A 23367-nucleotide genomic window follows, 5' to 3' on the forward strand; every position below is an offset into this window, starting at 1 on the left:
GTGTGTGTCTCAGTGTCAGCTCCTGTACGGCCCGTGTGTGTCTCAGTGTCAGCTCCTGTACGGCCCGTGTGTGTCTCAGTGTCAGCTCCTGTACAGCCCGTGTGTGTCTCAGTGTCAGCTCCTGTGCAGCCCGTGTGTGTCTCAGTGTCTGCTACCATACAGCCTGTCTGTGGCTCAGTGTCAGCTCCTGTACGGCCCGTGTGTGTCTCAGTGTCAGCTCCTGTACGGCCCATGTGTATCTCAGTGTCAGCTCCTGTATGGCCTGTGTGTGTCTCAGTGTCAGCTCCTGTACGGCCCGTGTGTGTCTCACTGTCAGCTCCTGTACGGCCCGTGTGTGTCTCAGTGTCAGCTCCTGTATGGCCCGTGTGTGTCTCAGTGTCAGCTCCTGTACGGCCCGTGTGTGTCTCAGTGTCAGCTCCTGTACGGCCCGTGTGTGTCTCAGTGTCAGCTCCTGTACGGCCCGTGTGTGTCTCAGTGTCAGCTCCTGTACGGCCCGTGTGTGTCTCAGTGTCAGCTCCTGTACGGCCCGTGTGTGTCTCAGTGTCAGCTCCTGTACGGCCTGTGTGTGTCTCAGTGTCATCTACTGTACGACCATTGTGTGTCTCAGTGTCTGCTACTGTACAACCCGTGTGTGTCTCAGTGTCAGCTCCTGTACGGCCAGTGTGTGTCTCAGTGTCTGCTACTGTACGACCAGTGTGTGTCTCAGTGTCTGCTACTGTACGACCCGTGTGTGTCTCAGTGTCAGCTCCTGTACGGCCCATGTGTGTCTCAGTGTCAGCTCCTGTACGGCCCGTGTGTGTCTCAGTGTCAGCTCCTCTACGGCCCGTGTGTGTCTCAGTGTCACCTCCTCTACGGCCCGTGTGTGTCTCAGTGTCAGCTCCTGTACAGCCCGTGTGTGTCTCAGTGTCAGCTCCTGTACGGCCCGTGTGTGTCTCAGTGTCAGCTCCTGTACGGCCCGTGTGTGTCTCAGTGTCAGCTCCTGTACGACCAGTGTGTGTCTCATTGTCAGCTCCTGTACAGCCCGTGTGTGTCTCAGTGTCAACTCCTGTACGGCCCGTGTGTGTCTCAGTGTCAGCTCCTGTACGGCCTGTGTGTATCTCAGTGTCAGCTCCTGTACAGCCCGTGTGTGTCTCAGTGTCAGCTCCTGCACGGCCCGTGTGTGTCTCAGTGTCAGCTCCTGTACGACCCGTGTGTGTCTCAGTGTCAGCTCCTGTACGGCCCGTGTGTGTCTCAGTGTCTGCTAGCATACAGCCTGTGTGTGTCTCAGTGTCAGCTCCTGTATGGCCCGTGTGTGTCTCAGTGTCAGCTCCTGTACGGCCCGTGTGTGTCTCAGTGTCAGCTCCTGTACGGCCCGTGTGTGTCTCAGTGTCAGCTCCTGTACAACCAGTGTGTCTCTCATTGTCAGCTCCTGTACGGCCCGTGTGTGTCTCAGTGTCAGCTCCTGTACGGCCCGTGTGTGTCTCAGTGTCAGCTCCTGTACGGCCCGTGTGTGTCTCAGTGTCAGCTCCTGTACAGCCCGTGTGTGTCTCAGTGTCAGCTTCTGTACAGCCCGTGTGTGTCTCAGTGTCAGCTCCTGTACGGCCCGTGTGTGTCTCAGTGTCAGCTCCTGTACGGCCCGTGTGTGTCTCAGTGTCAGCTCCTGTACGGCCCGTGTGTGTCTCAGTGTCAGCTCCTGTACATCCCGTGTGTGTCTCAGTGTCAGCTCCTGTACAGCCCGTGTGTGTCTCAGTGTCAGCTCCTGTACGGCCCGTGTGTGTCTCAGTGTCACCTCCTGTACGGCCCGTGTGTGTCTCAGTGTCAGCTACTGTACGACCAGTGTGTGTCTCTGTGTCTGCTACTGTACGGCCCGTGTGTGTCTCAGTGTCAGCTCATGTACGGCCCGTGTGTGTCTCAGTGTCAGCTCCTGTACGGCCCGTGTGTGTCTCAGTGTCAGCTCCTGTACGACCCGTGTGTGTCTCAGTGTCAGCTCCTGTACGGCCTGTGTGTGTCTCAGTGTCAGCTACTGTACGACCATTGTGTGTCTCAGTGTCAGCTCCTGTACGGCCCGTGTGTGTCTCAGTGTCAGCTCCTGTACGGCCCGTGTGTGTCTCAGTGTCAGCTCCTGTACGGCCCGTATGTGTCTCAGTGTCAGCTCCTGTACGGCCCGTGTGTGTCTCAGTGTCAGCTCCTGTACGGCCCGTGTGTGTCTCAGTGTCAGCTCCTGTACGGCCCGTGTGTGTCTCAGTGTCAGCTCCTGTACGGCCCGTGTGTGTCTCAGTGTCAGCTACTGTTCGACCAGTGTGTGTCTCTGTGTCAGCTCCTGTACGGCCCGTGTGTGTCTCAGTGTCAGCTCCTGTACGGCCCGTGTGTGTCTCAGTGTCAGTTCCTGTACGGCCCGTGTGTGTCTCAGTGTCAGCTCCTGTACGGCCCGTGTGTGTCTCAGTGTCAGCTCCTGTACGGCCCGTGTGTGTCTCAGTGTCAGCTCCTGTACGGCCCGTGTGTGTCTTAGTGTCAGCTCCTGTACGGCCCGTGTGTGTCTCAGTGTCAGCTCCTGTACGGCCCGTGTGTGTCTCAGTGTCAGCTCCTGTACAGCCCGTGTGTGTCTCAGTGTCAGCTCCTGTACGGCCCGTGTGTGTGTCTCAGTGTCAGCTCCTGTACGGCCGTGTGTGTCTCAGTGTCAGCTCCTGTACGGCCCGTGTGTGTCTCAGTGTCAGCTCCTGTACGGCCCGTGTGTGTCTCAGTGTCAGCTCCTGTACGGCCCGTGTGTGTCTCAGTGTCAGCTCCTGTACGGCCCGTGTGTGTCTCAGTGTCAGCTCCTGTACGGCCCGTGTGTGTCTCAGTGTCAGCTCCTGTACGGCCCGTGTGTGTCTCAGTGTCAGCTACTGTACGACCAGTGTGTGTCTCTGTGTCTGCTACTGTACGACCCGTGTGTGTCTCAGTGTCAGCTCCTGTACGGCCCGTGTGTGTCTCAGTGTCAGCTCCTGTACGACCAGTGTGTGTCTCAGTGTCAGCTCCTGTACGGCCCGTGTGTGTCTCAGTGTCAGCTCCTGTATGGCCCGTGTGTGTCTCAGTGTCAGCTCCTGTACGGCCCGTGTGTGTCTCAGTGTCAGCTCCTGTACGGCCCGTGTGTGTCTCAGTGTCAGCTCCTGTACGGCCCGTGTGTGTCTCAGTGTCAGCTCCTGTACAGCCCGTGTGTGTCTCAGTGTCAGCTCCTGTACGGCCCGTGTGTGTCTCAGTGTCAGCTCCTGTACAGCCCGTGTGTGTCTCAGTGTCTGCTACCATACAGCCTGTCTGTGGCTCAGTGTCAGCTCCTGTACGGTCCGTGTGTACCTCAGTGTCAGCTCCTGTACAGCCCATGTGTATCTCAGTGTCAGCTCCTGTATGGCCTGTGTGTGTCTCAGTGTCAGCTCCTGTACGGCCCGTGTGTGTCTCACTGTCAGCTCCTGTACGGCCCGTGTGTGTCTCAGTGTCAGCTCCTGTACGGCCCGTGTGTGTCTCACTGTCAGCTCCTGTACGGCCCGTGTGTGTCTCCGTGTCAGCTCCTGTATGGCCCGTGTGTGTCTCAGTGCCAGCTCCTGTACGGCCCGTGTGTGTCTCAGTGTCAGCTCCTGTACGGCCCGTGTGTGTCTCAGTGTCAGCTCCTGTACGGCCCGTGTGTGTCTCAGTGTCAGCTCCTGTACGGCCCGTGTGTGTCTCAGTGTCAGCTCCTGTACGGCCTGTGTGTGTCTCAGTGTCAGCTACTGTACGACCATTGTGTGTCTCAGTGTCTGCTACTGTACAACCCGTGTGTGTCTCAGTGTCAGCTCCTGTACGGCCAGTGTGTGTCTCAGTGTCTGCTACTGTACGACCAGTGTGTGTCTCAGTGTCTGCTACTGTACGACCCGTGCGTGTCACAGTGTCAGCTCCTGTACGGCCCATGTGTGTCTCAGTGTCAGCTCCTGTACGGCCCGTGTGTGTCTCAGTGTCAGCTCCTCTACGGCCCGTGTGTGTCTTAGTGTCACCTCCTGTACGGCCCGTGTGTGTCTCAGTGTCAGCTCCTGTACAGCCCGTGTGTGTCTCAGTGTCAGCTCCTGTACGGCCCGTGTGTGTCTCAGTGTCAGCTCCTGTACGGCCCGTGTGTGTCTCAGTGTCAGCTCCTGACGACCAGTGTGTGTCTCATTGTCAGCTCCTGTACAACCCGTGTGTGTCTCAGTGTCAGCTCCTGTACGACCCGTGTGTGTCTCAGTGTCAGCTCCTGTACGGCCCGTGTGTGTCTCAGTGTCTGCTAGCATACAGCCTGTGTGTGTCTCAGTGTCAGCTCCTGTATGGCCCGTGTGTGTCTCAGTGTCAGCTCCTGTACGGCCCGTGTGTGTCTCAGTGTCAGCTCCTGTACGGCCCGTGTGTGTCTCAGTGTCAGCTCCTGTACAACCAGTGTGTGTCTCATTGTCAGCTCCTGTACGGCCCGTGTGTGTCTCAGTGTCAGCTCCTGTACGGCCCGTGTGTGTCTCAGTGTCAGCTCCTGTACGGCCCGTGTGTGTCTCAGTGTCAGCTCCTGTACAGCCCGTGTGTGTCTCAGTGTCAGCTTCTGTACAGCCCGTGTGTGTCTCAGTGTCAGCTCCTGTACGGCCCGTGTGTGTCTCAGTGTCAGCTCCTGTACGGCCCCTGTGTGTCTCAGTGTCAGCTCCTGTACGGCCCGTGTGTGTCTCAGTGTCAGCTCCTGTACAGCCCGTGTGTGTCTCAGTGTCAGCTCCTGTACAGCCCGTGTGTTTCTCAGTGTCAGCTCCTGTACGGCCCGTGTGTGTCTCAGTGTCACCTCCTGTACGGCCCGTGTGTGTCTCAGTGTCAGCTACTGTACGACCAGTGTGTGTCTCTGTGTCTGCTACTGTACGGCCCGTGTGTGTCTCAGTGTCAGCTCCTGTACGGCCCGTGTGTGTCTCAGTGTCAGCTCCTGTACGGCCCGTGTGTGTCTCAGTGTCAGCTCCTGTATGACACGTGTGTGTCTCAGTGTCAGCTCCTGTACGGCCTGTGTGTGTCTCAGTGTCAGCTACTGTACGACCATTGTGTGTCTCAGTGTCAGCTCCTGTACGGCCCGTGTGTGTCTCAGTGTCAGCTCCTGTACGGCCCGTGTGTGTCTCAGTGTCAGCTCCTGTACGGCCCTTGTGTGTCTCAGTGTCAGCTCCTGTACGGCCCGTGTGTGTCTCAGTGTCAGCTCCTGTACGGCCCGTGTGTGTCTCAGTGTCAGCTCCTGTACGGCCCGTGTGTGTCTCAGTGTCAGCTCCTGTACGGCCCGTGTGTGTCTCAGTGTCAGCTACTGTTCGACCAGTGTGTGTCTCTGTGTCTGCTACTGTACGACCCGTGTGTGTCTCAGTGTCAGCTCCTGTACGGCCCGTGTGTGTCTCAGTGTCAGCTCCTGTACGACCAGTGTGTGTCTCAGTGTCAGCTCCTGTACGGCCCGTGTGTGTCTCAGAGTCAGCTCCTGTATGGCCCGTGTGTGTCTCAGTGTCAGCTCCTGTACGGCCCGTGTGTGTCTCAGTGTCAGCTCCTGTACGGCCCGTGTGTGTCTCAGTGTTAGCTCCTGTACGGCCCGTGTGTGTCTCAGTGTCAGCTCCTGTACAGCCCGTGTGTGTCTCAGTGTCAGCTCCTGTACGGCCCGTGTGTGTCTCAGTGTCAGCTCCTGTACGGCCCGTGTGTGTCTTAGTGTCAGCTCCTGTACGGCCCGTGTGTGTCTCAGTGTCAGCTCCTGTACGGCCGGTGTGTGTCTCAGTGTCAGCTCCTGTACAGCCCGTGTGTGTCTCAGTGTCAGCTCCTGTACGGCCCGTGTGTGTGTCTCAGTGTCAGCTCCTGTACGGCCCGTGTGTGTCTCAGTGTCAGCTCCTGTACGGCCCGTGTGTGTCTCAGTGTCAGCTCCTGTACGGCCCGTGTGTGTCTCAGTGTCAGCTCCTGTACGGCCCGTGTGTGTCTCAGTGTCAGCTCCTGTACGGCCCGTGTGTGTCTCAGTGTCAGCTCCTGTACGGCCCGTGTGTGTCTCAGTGTCAGCTCCTGTACGGCCCGTGTGTGTCTTAGTGTCAGCTCCTGTACGGCCCGTGTGTGTCTCAGTGTCAGCTCCTGTACGGCCCGTGTGTGTCTCAGTGTCAGCTCTTGTACAGCCCGTGTGTGTCTCAGTGTCAGCTCCTGTACGGCCCGTGTGTGTGTCTCAGTGTCAGCTCCTGTACGGCCGTGTGTGTCTCAGTGTCAGCTCCTGTACGGCCCGTGTGTGTCTCAGTGTCAGCTCCTGTACGGCCCGTGTGTGTCTCAGTGTCAGCTCCTGTACGGCCCGTGTGTGTCTCAGTGTCAGCTCCTGTACGGCCCGTGTGTGTCTCAGTGTCAGCTACTGTACGACCAGTGTGTGTCTCTGTGTCTGCTACTGTACGACCCGTGTGTGTCTCAGTGTCAGCTCCTGTACGGCCCGTGTGTGTCTCAGTGTCAGCTCCTGTACGACCAGTGTGTGTCTCAGTGTCAGCTCCTGTACGGCCCGTGTGTGTCTCAGTGTCAGCTCCTGTATGGCCCGTGTGTGTCTCAGTGTCAGCTCCTGTACGGCCCGTGTGTGTCTCAGTGTCAGCTCCTGTACGGCCCGTGTGTGTCTCAGTGTCAGCTCCTGTACGGCCCGTGTGTGTCTCAGTGTCAGCTCCTGTACAGCCCGTGTGTGTCTCAGTGTCAGCTCCTGTACGGCCCATGTGTGTCTCAGTGTCAGCTCCTGTACAGCCCGTGTGTGTCTCAGTGTCTGCTACCATACAGCCTGTCTGTGGCTCAGTGTCAGCTCCTGTACGGTCCGTGTGTACCTCAGTGTCAGCTCCTGTATAGCCCATGTGTATCTCAGTGTCAGCTCCTGTATGGCCTGTGTGTGTCTCAGTGTCAGCTCCTGTACGGCCCGTGTGTGTCTCACTGTCAGCTCCTGTACGGCCCGTGTGTGTCTCAGTGTCAGCTCCTGTACGGCCCGTGTGTGTCTCACTGTCAGCTCCTGTACGGCCCGTGTGTGTCTCAGTGTCAGCTCCTGTATGGCCCGTGTGTGTCTCAGTGTCAGCTCCTGTACGGCCCGTGTGTGTCTCAGTGTCAGCTCCTGTACGGCCCGTGTGTGTCTCAGTGTCAGCTCCTGTACGGCCCGTGTGTGTCTCAGTGTCAGCTCCTGTACGGCCCGTGTGTGTCTCAGTGTCAGCTCCTGTACGGCCTGTGTGTGTCTCAGTGTCAGCTACTGTACGACCATTGTGTGTCTCAGTGTCTGCTACTGTACAACCCGTGTGTGTCTCAGTGTCAGCTCCTGTACGGCCAGTGTGTGTCTCAGTGTCTGCTACTGTACGACCAGTGTGTGTCTCAGTGTCAGCTCCTCTACGGCCCGTGTGTGTCTCAGTGTCAGCTCCTGTACGGCCTGTGTGTATCTCAGTGTCAGCTCCTGCACGGCCCGTGTGTGTCTCAGTGTCAGCTCCTGTACGACCCGTGTGTGTCTCAGTGTCAGCTCCTGTACGGCCCGTGTGTGTCTCAGTGTCTGCTAGCATACAGCCTGTGTGTTTCTCAGTGTCAGCTCCTGTATGGCCCGTGTGTGTCTCAGTGTCAGCTCCTGTACGGCCCGTGTGTGTCTCAGTGTCAGCTCCTGTACGGCCCGTGTGTGTCTCAGTGTCAGCTCCTGTACAACCAGTGTGTGTCTCATTGTCAGCTCCTGTACGGCCCGTGTGTGTCTCAGTGTCAGCTCCTGTACGGCCCGTGTGTGTCTCAGTGTCAGCTCCTGTACGGCCCGTGTGTGTCTCAGTGTCAGCTCCTGTACAGCCCGTGTGTGTCTCAGTGTCAGCTTCTGTACAGCCCGTGTGTGTCTCAGTGTCAGCTCCTGTACGGCCCGTGTGTGTCTCAGTGTCAGCTCCTGTACGGCCCCTGTGTGTCTCAGTGTCAGCTCCTGTACGGCCCGTGTGTGTCTCAGTGTCAGCTCCTGTACAGCCCGTGTGTGTCTCAGTGTCAGCTCCTGTACAGCCCGTGTGTGTCTCAGTGTCAGCTCCTGTACGGCCCGTGTGTGTCTCAGTGTCACCTCCTGTACGGCCCGTGTGTGTCTCAGTGTCAGCTACTGTACGACCAGTGTGTGTCTCTGTGTCTGCTACTGTACGGCCCGTGTGTGTCTCAGTGTCAGCTCCTGTACGGCCCGTGTGTGTCTCAGTGTCAGCTCCTGTACGGCCCGTGTGTGTCTCAGAGTCAGCTCCTGTACGACCCGTGTGTGTCTCAGTGTCAGCTCCTGTACGGCCTGTGTGTGTCTCAGTGTCAGCTACTGTACGACCATTGTGTGTCTCAGTGTCAGCTCCTGTACGGCCCGTGTGTGTCTCAGTGTCAGCTCCTGTACGGCCCGTGTGTGTCTCAGTGTCAGCTCCTGTACGGCCCTTGTGTGTCTCAGTGTCAGCTCCTGTACGGCCCGTGTGTGTCTCAGTGTCAGCTCCTGTACGGCCCGTGTGTGTCTCAGTGTCAGCTCCTGTACGGCCCGTGTGTGTCTCAGTGTCAGCTCCTATACGGCCCGTGTGTGTCTCAGTGTCAGCTACTGTTCGACCAGTGTGTGTCTCAGTGTCAGCTCCTGTACGGCCCGTGTGTGTCTCAGTGTCAGCTCCTGTACAGCCCGTGTGTGTCTCAGTGTCAGCTCCTGTACGGCCCGTGTGTGTGTCTCAGTGTCAGCTCCTGTACGGCCCGTGTGTGTCTCAGTGTCAGCTCCTGTACGCCCCGTGTGTGTCTCAGTGTCAGCTCCTGTACGGCCCGTGTGTGTCTCAGTGTCAGCTCCTGTACGGCCCGTGTGTGTCTCAGTGTCAGCTCCTGTACGGCCCGTGTGTGTCTCAGTGTCAGCTCCTGTACGGCCCGTGTGTGTCTCAGTGTCAGCCCCTGTACGACCAGTGTGTGTCTCTGTGTCTGCTACTGTACGACCCGTGTGTGTCTCAGTGTCAGCTCCTGTACGGCCCGTGTGTGTCTCAGTGTCAGCTCCTGTACGACCAGTGTGTGTCTCAGTGTCAGCTCCTGTACGGCCCGTGTGTGTCTCAGTGTCAGCTCCTGTATGGCCCGTGTGTGTCTCAGTGTCAGCTCCTGTACGACCCGTGTGTGTCTCAGTGTCAGCTCCTGTACGGCCCGTGTGTGTCTCAGTGTCAGCTCCTGTACGGCCCGTGTGTGTGTCTCAGTGTCAGCTCCTGTACGGCCGTGTGTGTCTCAGTGTCAGCTCCTGTACGGCCCGTGTGTGTCTCAGTGTCAGCTCCTGTACGGCCCGTGTGTGTCTCAGTGTCAGCTCCTGTACGGCCCGTGTGTGTCTCAGTGTCAGCTCCTGTACGGCCCGTGTGTGTCTCAGTGTCAGCTCCTGTACGGCCCGTGTGTGTCTCAGTGTCAGCTCCTGTACGGCCCGTGTGTGTCTCAGTGTCAGCTACTGTACGACCAGTGTGTGTCTCTGTGTCTGCTACTGTACGACCCGTGTGTGTCTCAGTGTCAGCTCCTGTACGGCCCGTGTGTGTCTCAGTGTCAGCTCCTGTACGACCAGTGTGTGTCTCAGTGTCAGCTCCTGTACGGCCCGTGTGTGTCTCAGTGTCAGCTCCTGTATGGCCCGTGTGTGTCTCAGTGTCAGCTCCTGTACGGCCCGTGTGTGTCTCAGTGTCAGCTCCTGTACGGCCCGTGTGTGTCTCAGTGTCAGCTCCTTTACGGCCCGTGTGTGTCTCAGTGTCAGCTCCTGTACAGCCCGTGTGTGTCTCAGTGTCAGCTCCTGTACGGCCCATGTGTGTCTCAGTGTCAGCTCCTGTACAGCCCGTGTGTGTCTCAGTGTCTGCTACCATACAGCCTGTCTGTGGCTCAGTGTCAGCTCCTGTACGGTCCGTGTGTACCTCAGTGTCAGCTCCTGTACAGCCCATGTGTATCTCAGTGTCAGCTCCTGTATGGCCTGTGTGTGTCTCAGTGTCAGCTCCTGTACGGCCCGTGTGTGTCTCACTGTCAGCTCCTGTACGGCCCGTGTGTGTCTCAGTGTCAGCTCCTGTACGGCCCGTGTGTGTCTCACTGTCAGCTCCTGTACGGCCCGTGTGTGTCTCAGTGTCAGCTCCTGTATGGCCCGTGTGTGTCTCAGTGTCAGCTCCTGTACGGCCCGTGTGTGTCTCAGTGTCAGCTCCTGTACGGCCCGTGTGTGTCTCAGTGTCAGCTCCTGTACGGCCCGTGTGTGTCTCAGTGTCAGCTCCTGTACGGCCCGTGTGTGTCTCAGTGTCAGCTCCTGTACGGCCTGTGTGTGTCTCAGTGTCAGCTACTGTACGACCATTGTGTGTCTCAGTGTCTGCTACTGTACGACCAGTGTGTGTCTCAGTGTCTGCTACTGTACGACCCGTGCGTGTCACAGTGTCAGCTCCTGTACGGCCCATGTGTGTCTCAGTGTCAGCTCCTGTACGGCCCGTGTGTGTCTCAGTGTCAGCTCCTCTACGGCCCGTGTGTGTCTCAGTGTCACCTCCTGTACGGCCCGTGTGTGTCTCAGTGTCAGCTCCTGTACAGCCCGTGTGTGTCTCAGTGTCAGCTCCTGTACGGCCCGTGTGTGTCTCAGTGTCAGCTCCTGTACGGCCCGTGTGTGTCTCAGTGTCAGCTCCTGTACGACCAGTGTGTGTCTCATTGTCAGCTCCTGTACAGCCCGTGTGTGTCTCAGTGTCAGCTCCTGTACGGCCCGTGTGTGTCTCAGTGTCAGCTCCTGTACGGCCTGTGTGTATCTCAGTGTCAGCTCCTGTACAGCCCGTGTGTGTCTCAGTGTCAGCTCCTGCACGGCCCGTGTGTGTCTCAGTGTCAGCTCCTGTACGACCCGTGTGTGTCTCAGTGTCAGCTCCTGTACGGCCCGTGTGTGTCTCAGTGTCTGCTAGCATACAGCCTGTGTGTGTCTCAGTGTCAGCTCCTGTATGGCCCGTGTGTGTCTCAGTGTCAGCTCCTGTACGGCCCGTGTGTGTCTCAGTGTCAGCTCCTGTACGGCCCGTGTATGTCTCAGTGTCAGCTCCTGTACAACCAGTGTGTGTCTCATTGTCAGCTCCTGTACGGCCCGTGTGTGTCTCAGTGTCAGCTCCTGTACGGCCCGTGTGTGTCTCAGTGTCAGCTCCTGTACGGCCCGTGTGTGTCTCAGTGTCAGCTCCTGTACAGCCCGTGTGTGTCTCAGTGTCAGCTTCTGTACAGCCCGTGTGTGTCTCAGTGTCAGCTCCTGTACGGCCCGTGTGTGTCTCAGTGTCAGCTCCTGTACGGCCCCTGTGTGTCTCAGTGTCAGCTCCTGTACGGCCCGTGTGTGTCTCAGTGTCAGCTCCTGTACAGCCCGTGTGTGTCTCAGTGTCAGCTCCTGTACAGCCCGTGTGTGTCTCAGTGTCAGCTCCTGTACGGCCCGTGTGTGTCTCAGTGTCACCTCCTGTACGGCCCGTGTGTGTCTCAGTGTCAGCTACTGTACGACCAGTGTGTGTCTCTGTGTCTGCTACTGTACGGCCCGTGTGTGTCTCAGTGTCAGCTCCTGTACGGCCCGTGTGTGTCTCAGTGTCAGCTCCTGTACGGCCCGTGTGTGTCTCAGAGTCAGCTCCTGTACGACCCGTGTGTGTCTCAGTGTCAGCTCCTGTACGGCCTGTGTGTGTCTCAGTGTCAGCTACTGTACGACCATTGTGTGTCTCAGTGTCAGCTCCTGTACGGCCCGTGTGTGTCTCAGTGTCAGCTCCTGTACGGCCCGTGTGTGTCTCAGTGTCAGCTCCTGTACGGCCCTTGTGTGTCTCAGTGTCAGCTCCTGTACGGCCCGTGTGTGTCTCAGTGTCAGCTCCTGTACGGCCCGTGTGTGTCTCAGTGTCAGCTCCTGTACGGCCCGTGTGTGTCTCAGTGTCAGCTCCTATACGGCCCGTGTGTGTTTCAGTGTCAGCTACTGTTCGACCAGTGTGTGTCTCTGTGTCTGCTACTGTACGACCCGTGTGTGTCTCAGTGTCAGCTCCTGTACGGCCCGTGTGTGTCTCAGTGTCAGCTCCTGTACGACCAGTGTGTGTCTCAGTGTCAGCTCCTGTACGGCCCGTGTGTGTCTCAGAGTCAGCTCCTGTATGGCCCGTGTGTGTCTCAGTGTCAGCTCCTGTACGGCCCGTGTGTGTCTCAGTGTCAGCTCCTGTACGGCCCGTGTGTGTCTCAGTGTCAGCTCCTGTACGGCCCGTGTGTGTCTCAGTGTCAGCTCCTGTACGGCCCGTGTGTGTCTCAGTGTCAGCTCCTGTACGGCCCGTGTGTGTCTCAGTGTCAGCTCCTGTACGGCCCGTGTGTGTCTCAGTGTCAGCTCCTGTACGGCCCGTGTGTGTCTCAGTGTCAGCTCCTGTACGGCCCGTGTGTGTCTCAGTGTCAGCTCCTGTACGGCCCGTGTGTGTCTCAGTGTCAGCTCCTGTACAGCCCGTGTGTGTCTCAGTGTCAGCTCCTGTACGGCCCGTGTGTGTGTCTCAGTGTCAGCTCCTGTACGGCCCGTGTGTGTCTCAGTGTCAGCTCCTGTACGGCCCGTGTGTGTCTCAGTGTCAGCTCCTGTACGGCCCGTGTGTGTCTCAGTGTCAGCTCCTGTACGGCCCGTGTGTGTCTCAGTGTCAGCTCCTGTACGGCCCGTGTGTGTCTCAGTGTCAGCTCCTGTACGGCCCGTGTGTGTCTCAGTGTCAGCCCCTGTACGACCAGTGTGTGTCTCTGTGTCTGCTACTGTACGACCCGTGTGTGTCTCAGTGTCAGCTCCTGTACGGCCCGTGTGTGTCTCAGTGTCAGCTCCTGTACGACCAGTGTGTGTCTCAGTGTCAGCTCCTGTACGGCCCGTGTGTGTCTCAGTGTCAGCTCCTGTATGGCCCGTGTGTGTCTCAGTGTCAGCTCCTGTACGGCCCGTGTGTGTCTCAGTGTCAGCTCCTGTACAGCCCGTGTGTGTCTCAGTGTCAGCTCCTGTACGGCCCGCGTGTGTCTCAGTGTCAGCTCCTGTACGGCCCGTGTGTGTCTCAGTGTCAGCTCCTGTACGGCCCGTGTGTGTCTCAGTGTCAGCTCCTGTGCAGCCCGTGTGTGTCTCAGTATCTGCTCCTGTACATGTACAGTACACAGTAAGTAAAAGGGGAATGATTCACTCCTGTCTGGTACTGTACAGCCTGTCTGTGTCTCAGTATCAGCTCCTGTACATGTCCAGTACACAGCGGGTAAAAGGCAATGATTCAATCACGTCTGGTACTTTACAGCCCGTGTGTGTCTCAGTGTCAGCTCCTGTACGGTCCGTGTGTGTCTCAGTATCAGATCCTGTACGGCCCATGTGTTTCTCAGTGTCAGTTCCTGTACAAGTACAACACACAGCAGGTAAAAGGAAATGATTCACTCCTCTCTGGTACTGTGCAGCCCGTGTGTGTCTCAGTGTCAGCTCCTGTACATGTACAGTACAAAGCGGGTAAAAGGGAATGATTCCCTCCATCTGGTACTGTACGGCCCATGTGTGTCTCAGTGTCAGCCCCTGTACATGTACAACACATGGCAGGTATAAGGGGAATGATTCACTCCTTTCTGTTTCTGTACGACCCATGTGCGTGTCTCATTGTCAGCTCCTGTACGGCCCGTGTGTGTCTCAGTGTCAGCTCCTGTACGGCCCGTGTGTGTCTCAGTGTCAGTTCCTGTACACGTACAACACACAGTGGGTAAAAGGGGAATGATTCACTCCTGTCTGGTTCTGTACGACCCGTGTGCGTGTCTCATTGTCAGCTCCTGCACATGTACAACACACGGCGGGTAAAAGGGGAATGATTCACTCCCATCTGTTACTGTACGGCTCGTGTGTGTGTCTCAGTGTCAGCTCTTGTACGGCCCGTGTGTGTCTCACTGTCAGCTCCTGTACATGTACAGTACACAGTGGGTAAAAGGGAATGATTCACTCCTGTCTGGTACTGTACGGCCTGTGTGTGTGTCTCAGTGTCAGCTCCTGTAGATGTACAGTACACAGCGGGTAAAAGGCAACGATTCAATCACGTCTGGTACTGTACGGCCCGTGTGTGTCTCAGTGTCTGCTTCTGTACGGCCCATGTGTGTCTCAGTGTCAGCTTCTGTACGGCCCCTGTGTGTCTCAGTGTCTGCTAATGTACGGCCCGTGTTTGTCTCAGTGTCAGTCCCTGTACAAGTACAACACACAGCGGGTAAAAGGGGAACGATTCACTGCAATCTGGTATTGTACAGTGCATGTGTGTCTCATAGGAACATAGGAACTGGAGGAGGCCATTCAGCCCCTCGAGCCTGTTACCATAGGAACTAGAGGGGGCCATTCAGCCCCTCGAGCCTGTTACCATAGGAACTAGAGGGGGCCATTCAGCCCCTCGAGCCTGTTACCATAGGAACTAGAGGAGGCCATTCAGCCCCTCGAGCCTGTTACCATAGGAACTAGAGGGGGCCATTCAGCCCCTCGAGCCTGTTACCATAGGAACTAGAGGGGGCCATTCAGCCCCTCGAGCCTGTTACCATAGGAACTGGAGAAGGCCATTCAGCCCCTCGAGCCTGTTACCATAGCAACTGGAGGAGGCCATTCAGCCCCTCGAGCCTGTTACCATAGGAACTAGAGGAGGCCATTCAGCCCCTCGAGCCGGTTACCATAGGAACTGGAGGAGGCCATTCAGCCCATCGAGCCTGTTACCATTGGAACTGGAGGAGGCCATTCAGCCCCTCGAGCCTGTTACCATAGGAACTGGAGTAGGCCATTCAGCCCCTCGAGCCTGGTCCGCCACTCAATTAGATCATGGCTCATCTGTATCTTAGCTCCATTTGCCTGCCTTGATTCCATAAACCTTAATATCATTGCCTAACAAAAAGCTATCAATCTCAGTTTGGAAATTTTCAGTTGACCCCCAGAATCCACAGCTTTTGGGGGAGAGAGTTCCAGATTTCCACCACCCTTTGTGTGAAGAAGTGCTTCCTTTAGATGACCCCTTAATCTTCTATACTCGAGGGAATACGAGCCTAGTCCGTGCAACCTGCCCTCAACCCTTTTAGCCCCGGTATCATTCTGGTGAATCTGGGATCCCTCCCCTCCGAGGACACTATGGCCTAGAAATTCGGGGTGCCAGTCTCACCAGAGCGCCGAAAGTACCGCCCCGGAAGGAGTCGCGAACGCCCGCCAGAAATTCAGTTTCCGTGCCCCAGACGGAAGCGCTGCACTACTCGAGGCGCCCCGCATCCCTCTTGGGGTGCTGCAACTGAAAATCGCAGCACAACGTGCCGCAGCGCCACACACTGCGGCACGGCATGCTGTGGTACTGCAGGCCTTCCTCCCCTTCTTAAAGGGGTGGGGCCTGCTGCAGTGCGATCGGCGATCGCGAGATCTGGCAAAAGAGCCCGGCACCGAGGAAAAGTGCCCGGGCTCCTGGGACACAGCCGGCACAACGCGGTGGGTGGCTCAGGAGGCCAGGGACGGCGGCGGGAAGAGGTGCTAGCAGGCGGCCAGCAAAAAAAATGGCCGCCCCGCACTTCCGCGCCTCTACCGCCGCAGGTAGGCCCCCCGAACCGGTCGCAAATTGCCTCCTCCTGTTCCTGTGTAACAGGCTCGAGGGGCTGAATGGCCTCCTCCTGTTCCTGCGTAACAGGCTCGAAGGGCTGAATGGGCCTCCTCCTGTTCCTGTGTAACAGGCTCGAAGGGCTGAATGGGCCTCCTCCTGTTCCTGTGTAACAGGCTCGAAGGGCTGAATGGGCCTCCTCCTGTTCCTGTGTAACAGGCTCGAAGGGCTGAATGGGCCTCCTGCTGTTCCTGTGTAACAGGCTCGAGGGGATGAATGGCCTCCTCCTGTTCCTGCATAACAGGCTCGAAGGGCTGAATGGGCCTCCTGCTGTTCCTGTGTAACAGGCTCGAGGGGATGAATGGCCTCCTCCTGTGTAAAAAGCTCCAAGGGAGCGGACTGGCTAAATTACATTGAAAGGGAAAAACAATTGCAGGGCTATGGGGAAAGGGCAGGGGGAGTGGGACCAATTGGACAGCTCTTTCGAAGAGCCGCCACAAGCACGAGGGCCAAATGGCCTCCTTCTGTGCGGTATCGTTCTATGATTTTATAATATTATGATGAGATCTCACCGTCTGCTGATGACCCGTGCTGTTGCTTTGGGATCGATTGCCGAACAGTGCGGGTAGCTGGAGGTGGAGGCTCTGCAACACGTATGTGCTTTCCATCTGTAACTCGAACGACACAGTCAGTTATGCACAAAAACAACAACTTCCATTGATATAGCACCTTTAACGCAGTAACACGTTCCAAGGTGCTTCACAGGAGCGATTGTCAAACAAAAATGAACACCGAGCCACATAAGGCGATAGGGACGGTGAATGGATTTGAGGCCGAAGATCAGCCATGATCTCATTGGATTGCGGAGCAGGCTCGAAGGGCCAAATGGCCTTCTCCTGCACCTATTTCTTATGCTCTTATGTGCTTAAGGACATATTAGGGCAGGGGACTCAACGTTTGGTCAAAGAGGTGGGTTTTAAGGAGCATCTTAAAGGAGGAAAGAGAGCAGGAGAGGTTTAGGGAGGGAATTCCCGAGCTTAGGGCCCAGGCAGCTGAAGACACGGCCGCCAATGGTGGAGCGATTAAAATCGGAGGATGCGCAACAGGCCAGAATTGGAGGAGCGCCGAGATCTCGGGGGATTGTGGGGTTGGAGGTGGTTACAGAGATAGGGAGGGTTGTAGGGCTGGAGGAGGTTACAGGGATAGGGAGGATTGTAGGCTGGAGCAGTTTACAGAGATAGGGAGGTTTGTCGGGGCTGGAGGAGGATACAGAGATAGGGAGGGTTGTAGGGGCTGGAGGAGCTTACAGGGATAGGGAGGGTTGTAGGGCTGGAGGAGGTTACAGAGATAGGGAGGGTTGTGGGGCTGGAGGAGGTTACAGAGATAGGGAGGGTTGTGGGGCTGGAGGAGGTTACAGAGATAGGGAGGGTTGTAGGGCTGGAGGAGGTTACAGAGATAGGGAGGGCTGGAGGGCTGGAGGAGGTTACAGAGATAGGGAGGGTTGTGGGGCTGGAGGAGGTTACAGAGATAGGGAGGGTTGTGGGGCTGGAGGAGGTTACAGAGATAGGGAGGGTTGTAGGGGCTGGAGGAGGATACAGAGATAGGGAGGGTTGTAGGCCTGGAGGAGGATACAGAGATAGGGAGGGTTGTGGGGCTGGAGGAGGTTACAGAGATAGGGAGGGTTGTAGGGGCTGGAGGAGGATACAGAGATAGGGAGGGTTGTAGGCCTGGAGGAGGATACAGAGATAGGGAGGGTTGTAGGGGCTGGAGGAGGTTACAGAGATAGGGAGGGTTGTAGGGCCGGAGGAGGTTACAGAGGTAGGGAGGGTTGTAGGCCTGGAGGAGGTTACAGAGATAGGGTGGGTTGTAGGGCTGCAGGAGGTTACAGAGATAGCGAGGGTTGTAGGGCTGGGGGAGGTTACAGAGATAGGGAGGGTTTTGGGGCTGGAGGAGGTTACAGACATAGGGAGGGTTGTGGGGCTGGAGGAGCTTACAGAGATAGGGAGGGTTGTAGGGGCTGAAGGAGTTTACAGAGATGGGGAGGGGTGTAGGGCTGGAGGAGGTTACAGAGATAGGGAGGGTTTTAGGCCTGGAGGAGGTTACAGAGATAGGGAGTGTTTTACGGGCTGGAGGAGGATACAGAGATAGGGAGGGTTGTAGGGCTGGATGAGGTTACAGAGATAGGGAGGGTTGTAGGGCTGGAGGAGGTTACAGAGATCGGGACGGTTGTAGGGCTGGAGGAGGTTACTGAGATAGGGAGGGTTGTGGGGCTGGAAGAGGTTAGAGATGAGGAGGGTTGTAGGGCTGGAGGAGGTTACAGAGATAGGGAGGGTTGTAGGCCTGGAGGAGGTCACAGAGATAGGGAGTGTTGTAGGGGCTGCAGGAGAATAGTGAGATAGGGAGGGTTGTAGTGCCGGAGCAGGTTACAGAGATAGGGAATGTTGTAGGGCTGGAGGAGGTTACAGAGATAAGGAGGGTTGTAGGGCTGGAGGAGATTACTGAGATAGGGAGGGCTGTGGGGCTGGAGGAGGTTAGAGATGAGGAGGGTTGTAGGGTTGGAGGAGGTTACAGAGATAGGGAGGGTTGTAGGGGCTGGAGGAGGTTACAGAGATAGGGAGGGTTGTTGGGCTGGAGGAGGTTACAGAGATAGGTAGGGTTGTAGGGCCGGAGGAGGTTACAGAGATAGGGAGGGTTGTAGGGCTAGAGGAGGTTACAGAGATAGGGAGGGTTGTGGGGCTGGAGGAGGTTAGAGATGTGGAGGTTTGTAGGGCTGGAGGAGGTTACAGAGATAGGGAGGGTTGTAGGGGCTGGAGGAGTTTACAGAGATAGGGAGGGTTGTAGGGCTGGGGGAGGTTACAGAGATAGGGAGGGTTGTAGGGGCTGGAGGAGGGTACAGAGATAGGGAGGGTTGTAGGGCTGGAGGAGTTTACAGAGATAGGGAGGTTTGTAGGGGCTGGATGAGGTTACAGATATAGGGAGGGTTGTAGGGCTGGAGGAGGTTACAGAGATAGGGAGGTTTGTAGGGGCTGGAGGAGGTTACAGGGATCACAGAAACCCCACAGTGCAGATGAAGGCCATTTCGGCCCATCGAGCCTGCACCGACACATATCCCACCCGATCCCCGTAACCCCTACACCAACACATATCCCACCCTATCTCCGTAACCACACGTATTTAAGGGTCAATTTATCATAGCCAGTCAACCTAACCCGCACATCTTTGGACTGTGGGAGGAAACCGGAGCACCCGGAGGAAACCCACGCTAACACGGGGAGAATGTGCAAACTCCACACAGACAGTCGCCCGAGGCCGGATTCAAACCCGGGTCCGTGGCGCTGTGAGGCAACAGTGCTAACCACTATGCCACCGTGCTGCATAGGGAGGGTTGTAGGGCTGGGGGAGGTTACAGAGATAGGGAGGGTTGTAGGGGCTGGAGGAGGTTACAGAGATAGGGAGGGTTGTAGGGGCTGGAGGAGGTTACAGAGATAGGGAGGGTTGTAGGGCTGGAGGAGGTTACAGAGATAGGGAGGGTTGTAGGGCTGGAGGAGGTTACAGAGATAGGAGGGTTGTAGGGCTGGAGGAGGTTACAGAGTTAGGGAGGGGTGTAGGGCTGGAGGAGGTTACAGAGATAGTGAGGGTTGTAGGGGCTGGAGGAGGTTACAGAGATAGGGAGGGTTGTAGGGGCTGGAGGAGGTTACAGAGATAGGGAGGGTTGTAGGGCTGGAGGAGGTTACAGAGTTAGGGAGGGTTGTAGGGCTGGGGGAGGTTACAGAGATAGGGAGGGTTGTAGGGGCTGGAGGAGGTTACAGAGATAGGGAGGGTTGTAGGGCTGGAGGACGTTACAGAGATAGGGAGGGCTGTAGGGCTGAAGGAGGTTACAGAGATAGGGAGGGTTGTGGGGCTGGAGGAGGTTACAGAGATAGGGAGGGTTGTGGGGCTGGAGGAGGTTACAGAGATAGGGAGGGTTGTAGGGGCTGGAGGAGGATACAGAGATAGGGAGGGTTGTAGGCCTGGAGGAGGATACAGAGATAGGGAGGGTTGTGGGGCTGGAGGAGGTTACAGAGATAGGGAGGGTTGTAGGGGCTGGAGGAGGATACAGAGATAGGGAGGGTTGTAGGCCTGGAGGAGGATACAGAGATAGGGAGGGTTGTAGGGGCTGGAGGAGGTTACAGAGATAGGGAGGGTTGTAGGGCCGGAGGAGGTTACAGAGGTAGGGAGGGTTGTAGGCCTGGAGGAGGTTACAGAGATAGGGTGGGTTGTAGGGCTGCAGGAGGTTACAGAGATAGCGAGGGTTGTAGGGCTGGGGGAGGTTACAGAGATAGGGAGGGTTTTGGGGCTGGAGGAGGTTACAGACATAGGGAGGGTTGTGGGGCTGGAGGAGCTTACAGAGATAGGGAGGGTTGTAGGGGCTGAAGGAGTTTACAGAGATGGGGAGGGGTGTAGGGCTGGAGGAGGTTACAGAGATAGGGAGGGTTTTAGGCCTGGAGGAGGTTACAGAGATAGGGAGTGTTTTATGGGCTGGAGGAGGATACAGAGATAGGGAGGGTTGTAGGGCTGGATGAGGTTACAGAGATAGGGAGGGTTGTAGGGCTGGAGGAGGTTACAGAGATCGGGAGGGTTGTAGGGCTGGAGGAGGTTACTGAGATAGGGAGGGTTGTGGGCTGGAAGAGGTTAGAGATGAGGAGGGTTGTAGGGCTGGAGGAGGTTACAGAGATAGGGAGGGTTGTAGGCCTGGAGGAGGTCACAGAGATAGGGAGTGTTGTAGGGGCTGCAGGAGAATAGTGAGATAGGGAGGGTTGTAGTGCCGGAGCAGGTTACAGAGATAGGGAATGTTGTAGGGCTGGAGGAGGTTACAGAGATAAGGAGGGTTGTAGGGCTGGAGGAGATTACTGAGATAGGGAGGGCTGTGGGGCTGGAGGATGTTAGAGATGAGGAGGGTTGTAGGGTTGGAGGAGGTTACAGAGATAGGGAGGGTTGTAGGGGCTGGAGGAGGTTACAGAGATAGGGAGGGTTGTAGGGCTGGAGGAGGTTACAGAGATAGGGAGGGTTGTAGGGCCGGAGGAGGTTACAGAGATAGGGAGGGTTGTAGGGCTAGAGGAGGTTACAGAGATAGGGAGGGTTGTGGGGCTGGAGGAGGTTAGAGATGTGGAGGTTTGTAGGGCTGGAGGAGGTTACAGAGATAGGGAGGGTTGTAGGGGCTGGAGGAGTTTACAGAGATAGGGAGGGTTGTAGGGCTGGGGGAGGTTACAGAGATAGGGAGGGTTGTTGGGGCTGGAGGAGTTTACAGAGATAGGGAGGTTTGTAGGGGCTGGAGGAGGGTACAGAGATAGGGAGGGTTGTAGGGCTGGAGGAGTTTACAGAGATAGGGAGGTTTGTAGGGGCTGGATGAGGTTACAGATATAGGGAGGGTTGTAGGGCTGGAGGAGGTTACAGAGATAGGGAGGTTTGTAGGGGCTGGAGGAGGTTACAGGGATCACAGAAACCCCACAGTGCAGATTAAGGCCATTTCGGCCCATCGAGCCTGCACCGACACATATCCCACCCGATCCCCGTAACCCCTACACCAACACATATCCCACCCTATCTCCGTAACCACACGTATTTAAGGGTCAATTTATCATAGCCAGTCAACCTAACCCGCACATCTTTGGACTGTGGGAGGAAACAGGAGCACCCGGAGGAAACCCACGCTAACACGGGGAGAATGTGCAAACTCCACACAGACAATCACCCGAGGCCGGATTCAAACCCGGGTCCGTGGCGCTGTGAGGCAACAGTGCTAACCACTATGCCACCGTGCTGCATAGGGAGGGTTGTAGGGCTGGGGGAGGTTACAGAGATAGGGAGGGTTGTAGGGGCTGGAGGAGGTTACAGAGATAGGGAGGGTTGTAGGGGCTGGAGGAGGTTACAGAGATAGGGAGGGTTATAGGGCTGGAGGAGGTTACAGAGATAGGGAGGGTTGTAGGGCTGGAGGAGGTTACAGAGATAGGGAGGGTTGTAGGGCTGGAGGAGGTTACAGAGTTAGGGAGGGGTGTAGGGCTGGAGGAGGTTACAGAGATAGTGAGGGTTGTAGGGGCTGGAGGAGGTTACAGAGATAGGGAGGGTTGTAGGGCTGGAGGAGGTTACAGAGATAGGGAGGGTTGTAGGGCTGGAGGAGGTTACAGAGTTAGGGAGGGTTGTAGGGCTGGGGGAGGTTACAGAGATAGGGAGGGTTGTAGGGGCTGGAGGAGGTTACAGAGATAGGGAGGGTTGTAGGGGCTGGAGGAGGTTACAGAGATAGGGAGGGTTGTTGGGGCTGGAGGAGGTTACAGAGACAGGGAGGGTTGTAGGGCTGGAGGAGGTTACAGAGATAGGGAGGGCTGTGGGGCTGGAGAAGGTTACAGAGATAGGGAGGGTTGTAGGGCTGGAGGAGGTTACAGAGTTAGGGAGGGTTGTAGGGCTGGAGGAGGTTACAGAGATAGGGAGGGCTGTGGGGCTGGAGGAGGTTACAGAGATAGTGAGGGTTGTAGGGGCTGGAGGAGGTTACAGAGATAGGGAGGGTTGTAGGGGCTGGAGGAGGTTTCAGAGATAGGGAGGGTTGTAGGGGCTGGAGGAGGTTACAGAGATAGGGAGAGTTGTCGGGGCTGGAGGAGGTTACAGAGATAGGGAGGGTTGTAGGGGCTGGAGGAGGTTACAGAGATAGGGAGGGTTGTAGGGGCTGGAGTAGGTTACAGAGATAGGGAGGGTTGTAGGGCTGGAGGAGGTTACAGAGTTAGGGAGGGTTGTAGGGCTGGAGGAGGTTACAGAAATAGGGAGGCTGTGGGGCTGGAGGAGGTTACAGAGATAGTGAGGGTTGTAGGGGCTGGAGGAGGTTACAGAGATAGGGAGGGTTTTAGGGGCTGGAGGAGGTTACAGAGATAGGGAGTGTTGTAGGGCTGGAGGAGGTTACAGAGATAGGGAGGGTTGTAGGGCTGGAGGAGTTTACAGCGATAGGGAGGGTTGTAGAGATGGAGGAGGTTACAGAGATAGGGAGGGTTGTAGGGCTGGAGGAGGTTACAGAGATAGGGAGGGTTGTAGGGCTGGAGGAGGTTACAGAGATAGGGAGGGCTGTGGGGCTGGAGGAGGTTACAGAGATAGTGAGGGTTGTAGGGGCTGGAGGAGGTTACAGAGATAGGGAGGGTTGTAGGGGCTGGAGGAGGTTAGAGAGATAGGGAGGGCTGTGGGGCTGGAGGAGGTTACAGAGATAGTGAGGGTTGTAGGGGCTGGAGGAGGTTACAGAGATAGGGAGGGTTGTAGGGCTGGAGGAGGTTACAGAGTTAGTGAGGGTTGTAGGGGCTGGAGGAGGTTACAGAGATAGGGAGGGTTGTAGGGGCTGGAAGAGGTTACAGAGATAGGGAGGGCTGTGGGGCTGGAGGAGGTTACAGAGATAGGGAGGGTTGTAGGGCTGGAGGGGGTTACAGAGTTAGGGAGGGTTGTAGGGGCTGGACGAGGTTACAGAGATAGGGAGGGTTGTAGGGCTGGAGGAGGTTACAGAGTTAGGGAGGGTTGTAGGGCTGGAGGAGGTTACAGAGATAGGGAGGGATGTGGGGCTGGAGGAGGTTACAGAGATAGGGAGGGTTGTAGGGCTGGAGGAGGTTGCAGAGATAGGGAGGGCTGTGGGGCTGGAGGAGGTTACAGAGATAGGGAGGGTTGTAGTGCTGGAGGAGTTTACTGAGATAGGGAGGGTTGTCGGGCTGGAGGAGGTTGCAGAGATAGGGAGGGTTGTAGTGCTGGAGGAGGTTACTGAGATAGGGAGGTGGGGTGAGGCCATGGCGCGATTTGAAATTCAGAATGGAAATTTAAAATCGATGTGTTGCCGAACCTGGAGCCATTCTAGTTCAGCGAGCACAAGGGGTGATGGGTGAACGGGACTTTGTCCGAGTTTCGGATACGGGGCAGCAGAGTTGGGGAT

The 23367-nt window shown here is 56.8% G+C and overlaps 2 protein-coding genes across 2 annotated transcripts in view; both read right to left on the reverse strand.

Moving 5' to 3' along the window:
- Nucleotides 1-23367, reverse strand: part of LOC147092098 (AMP deaminase 3-like) — a 997179-nt gene that overhangs the window by 711906 nt on the left and 261906 nt on the right. The window lies entirely within an intron of this gene.
- Nucleotides 1-23367, reverse strand: part of LOC147092111 (solute carrier family 15 member 4-like) — a 166540-nt gene that overhangs the window by 62415 nt on the left and 80758 nt on the right. Inside the window, exon 4 of the mRNA XM_085976382.1 lies at nt 16010-16105. Within this exon, the coding sequence (XP_085832508.1) occupies nt 16010-16105 (96 nt within the window). The remainder of the gene's footprint in view (nt 1-16009; nt 16106-23367) is intronic.

This window comes from Somniosus microcephalus, unplaced genomic scaffold (genome assembly GCF_052327205.1).
Source record: "Somniosus microcephalus isolate GS21.2 unplaced genomic scaffold, FLI_Smic_1.0 unresolved_chr2, whole genome shotgun sequence".
Classification (NCBI taxonomy): domain Eukaryota; kingdom Metazoa; phylum Chordata; class Chondrichthyes; order Squaliformes; family Somniosidae; genus Somniosus; species Somniosus microcephalus.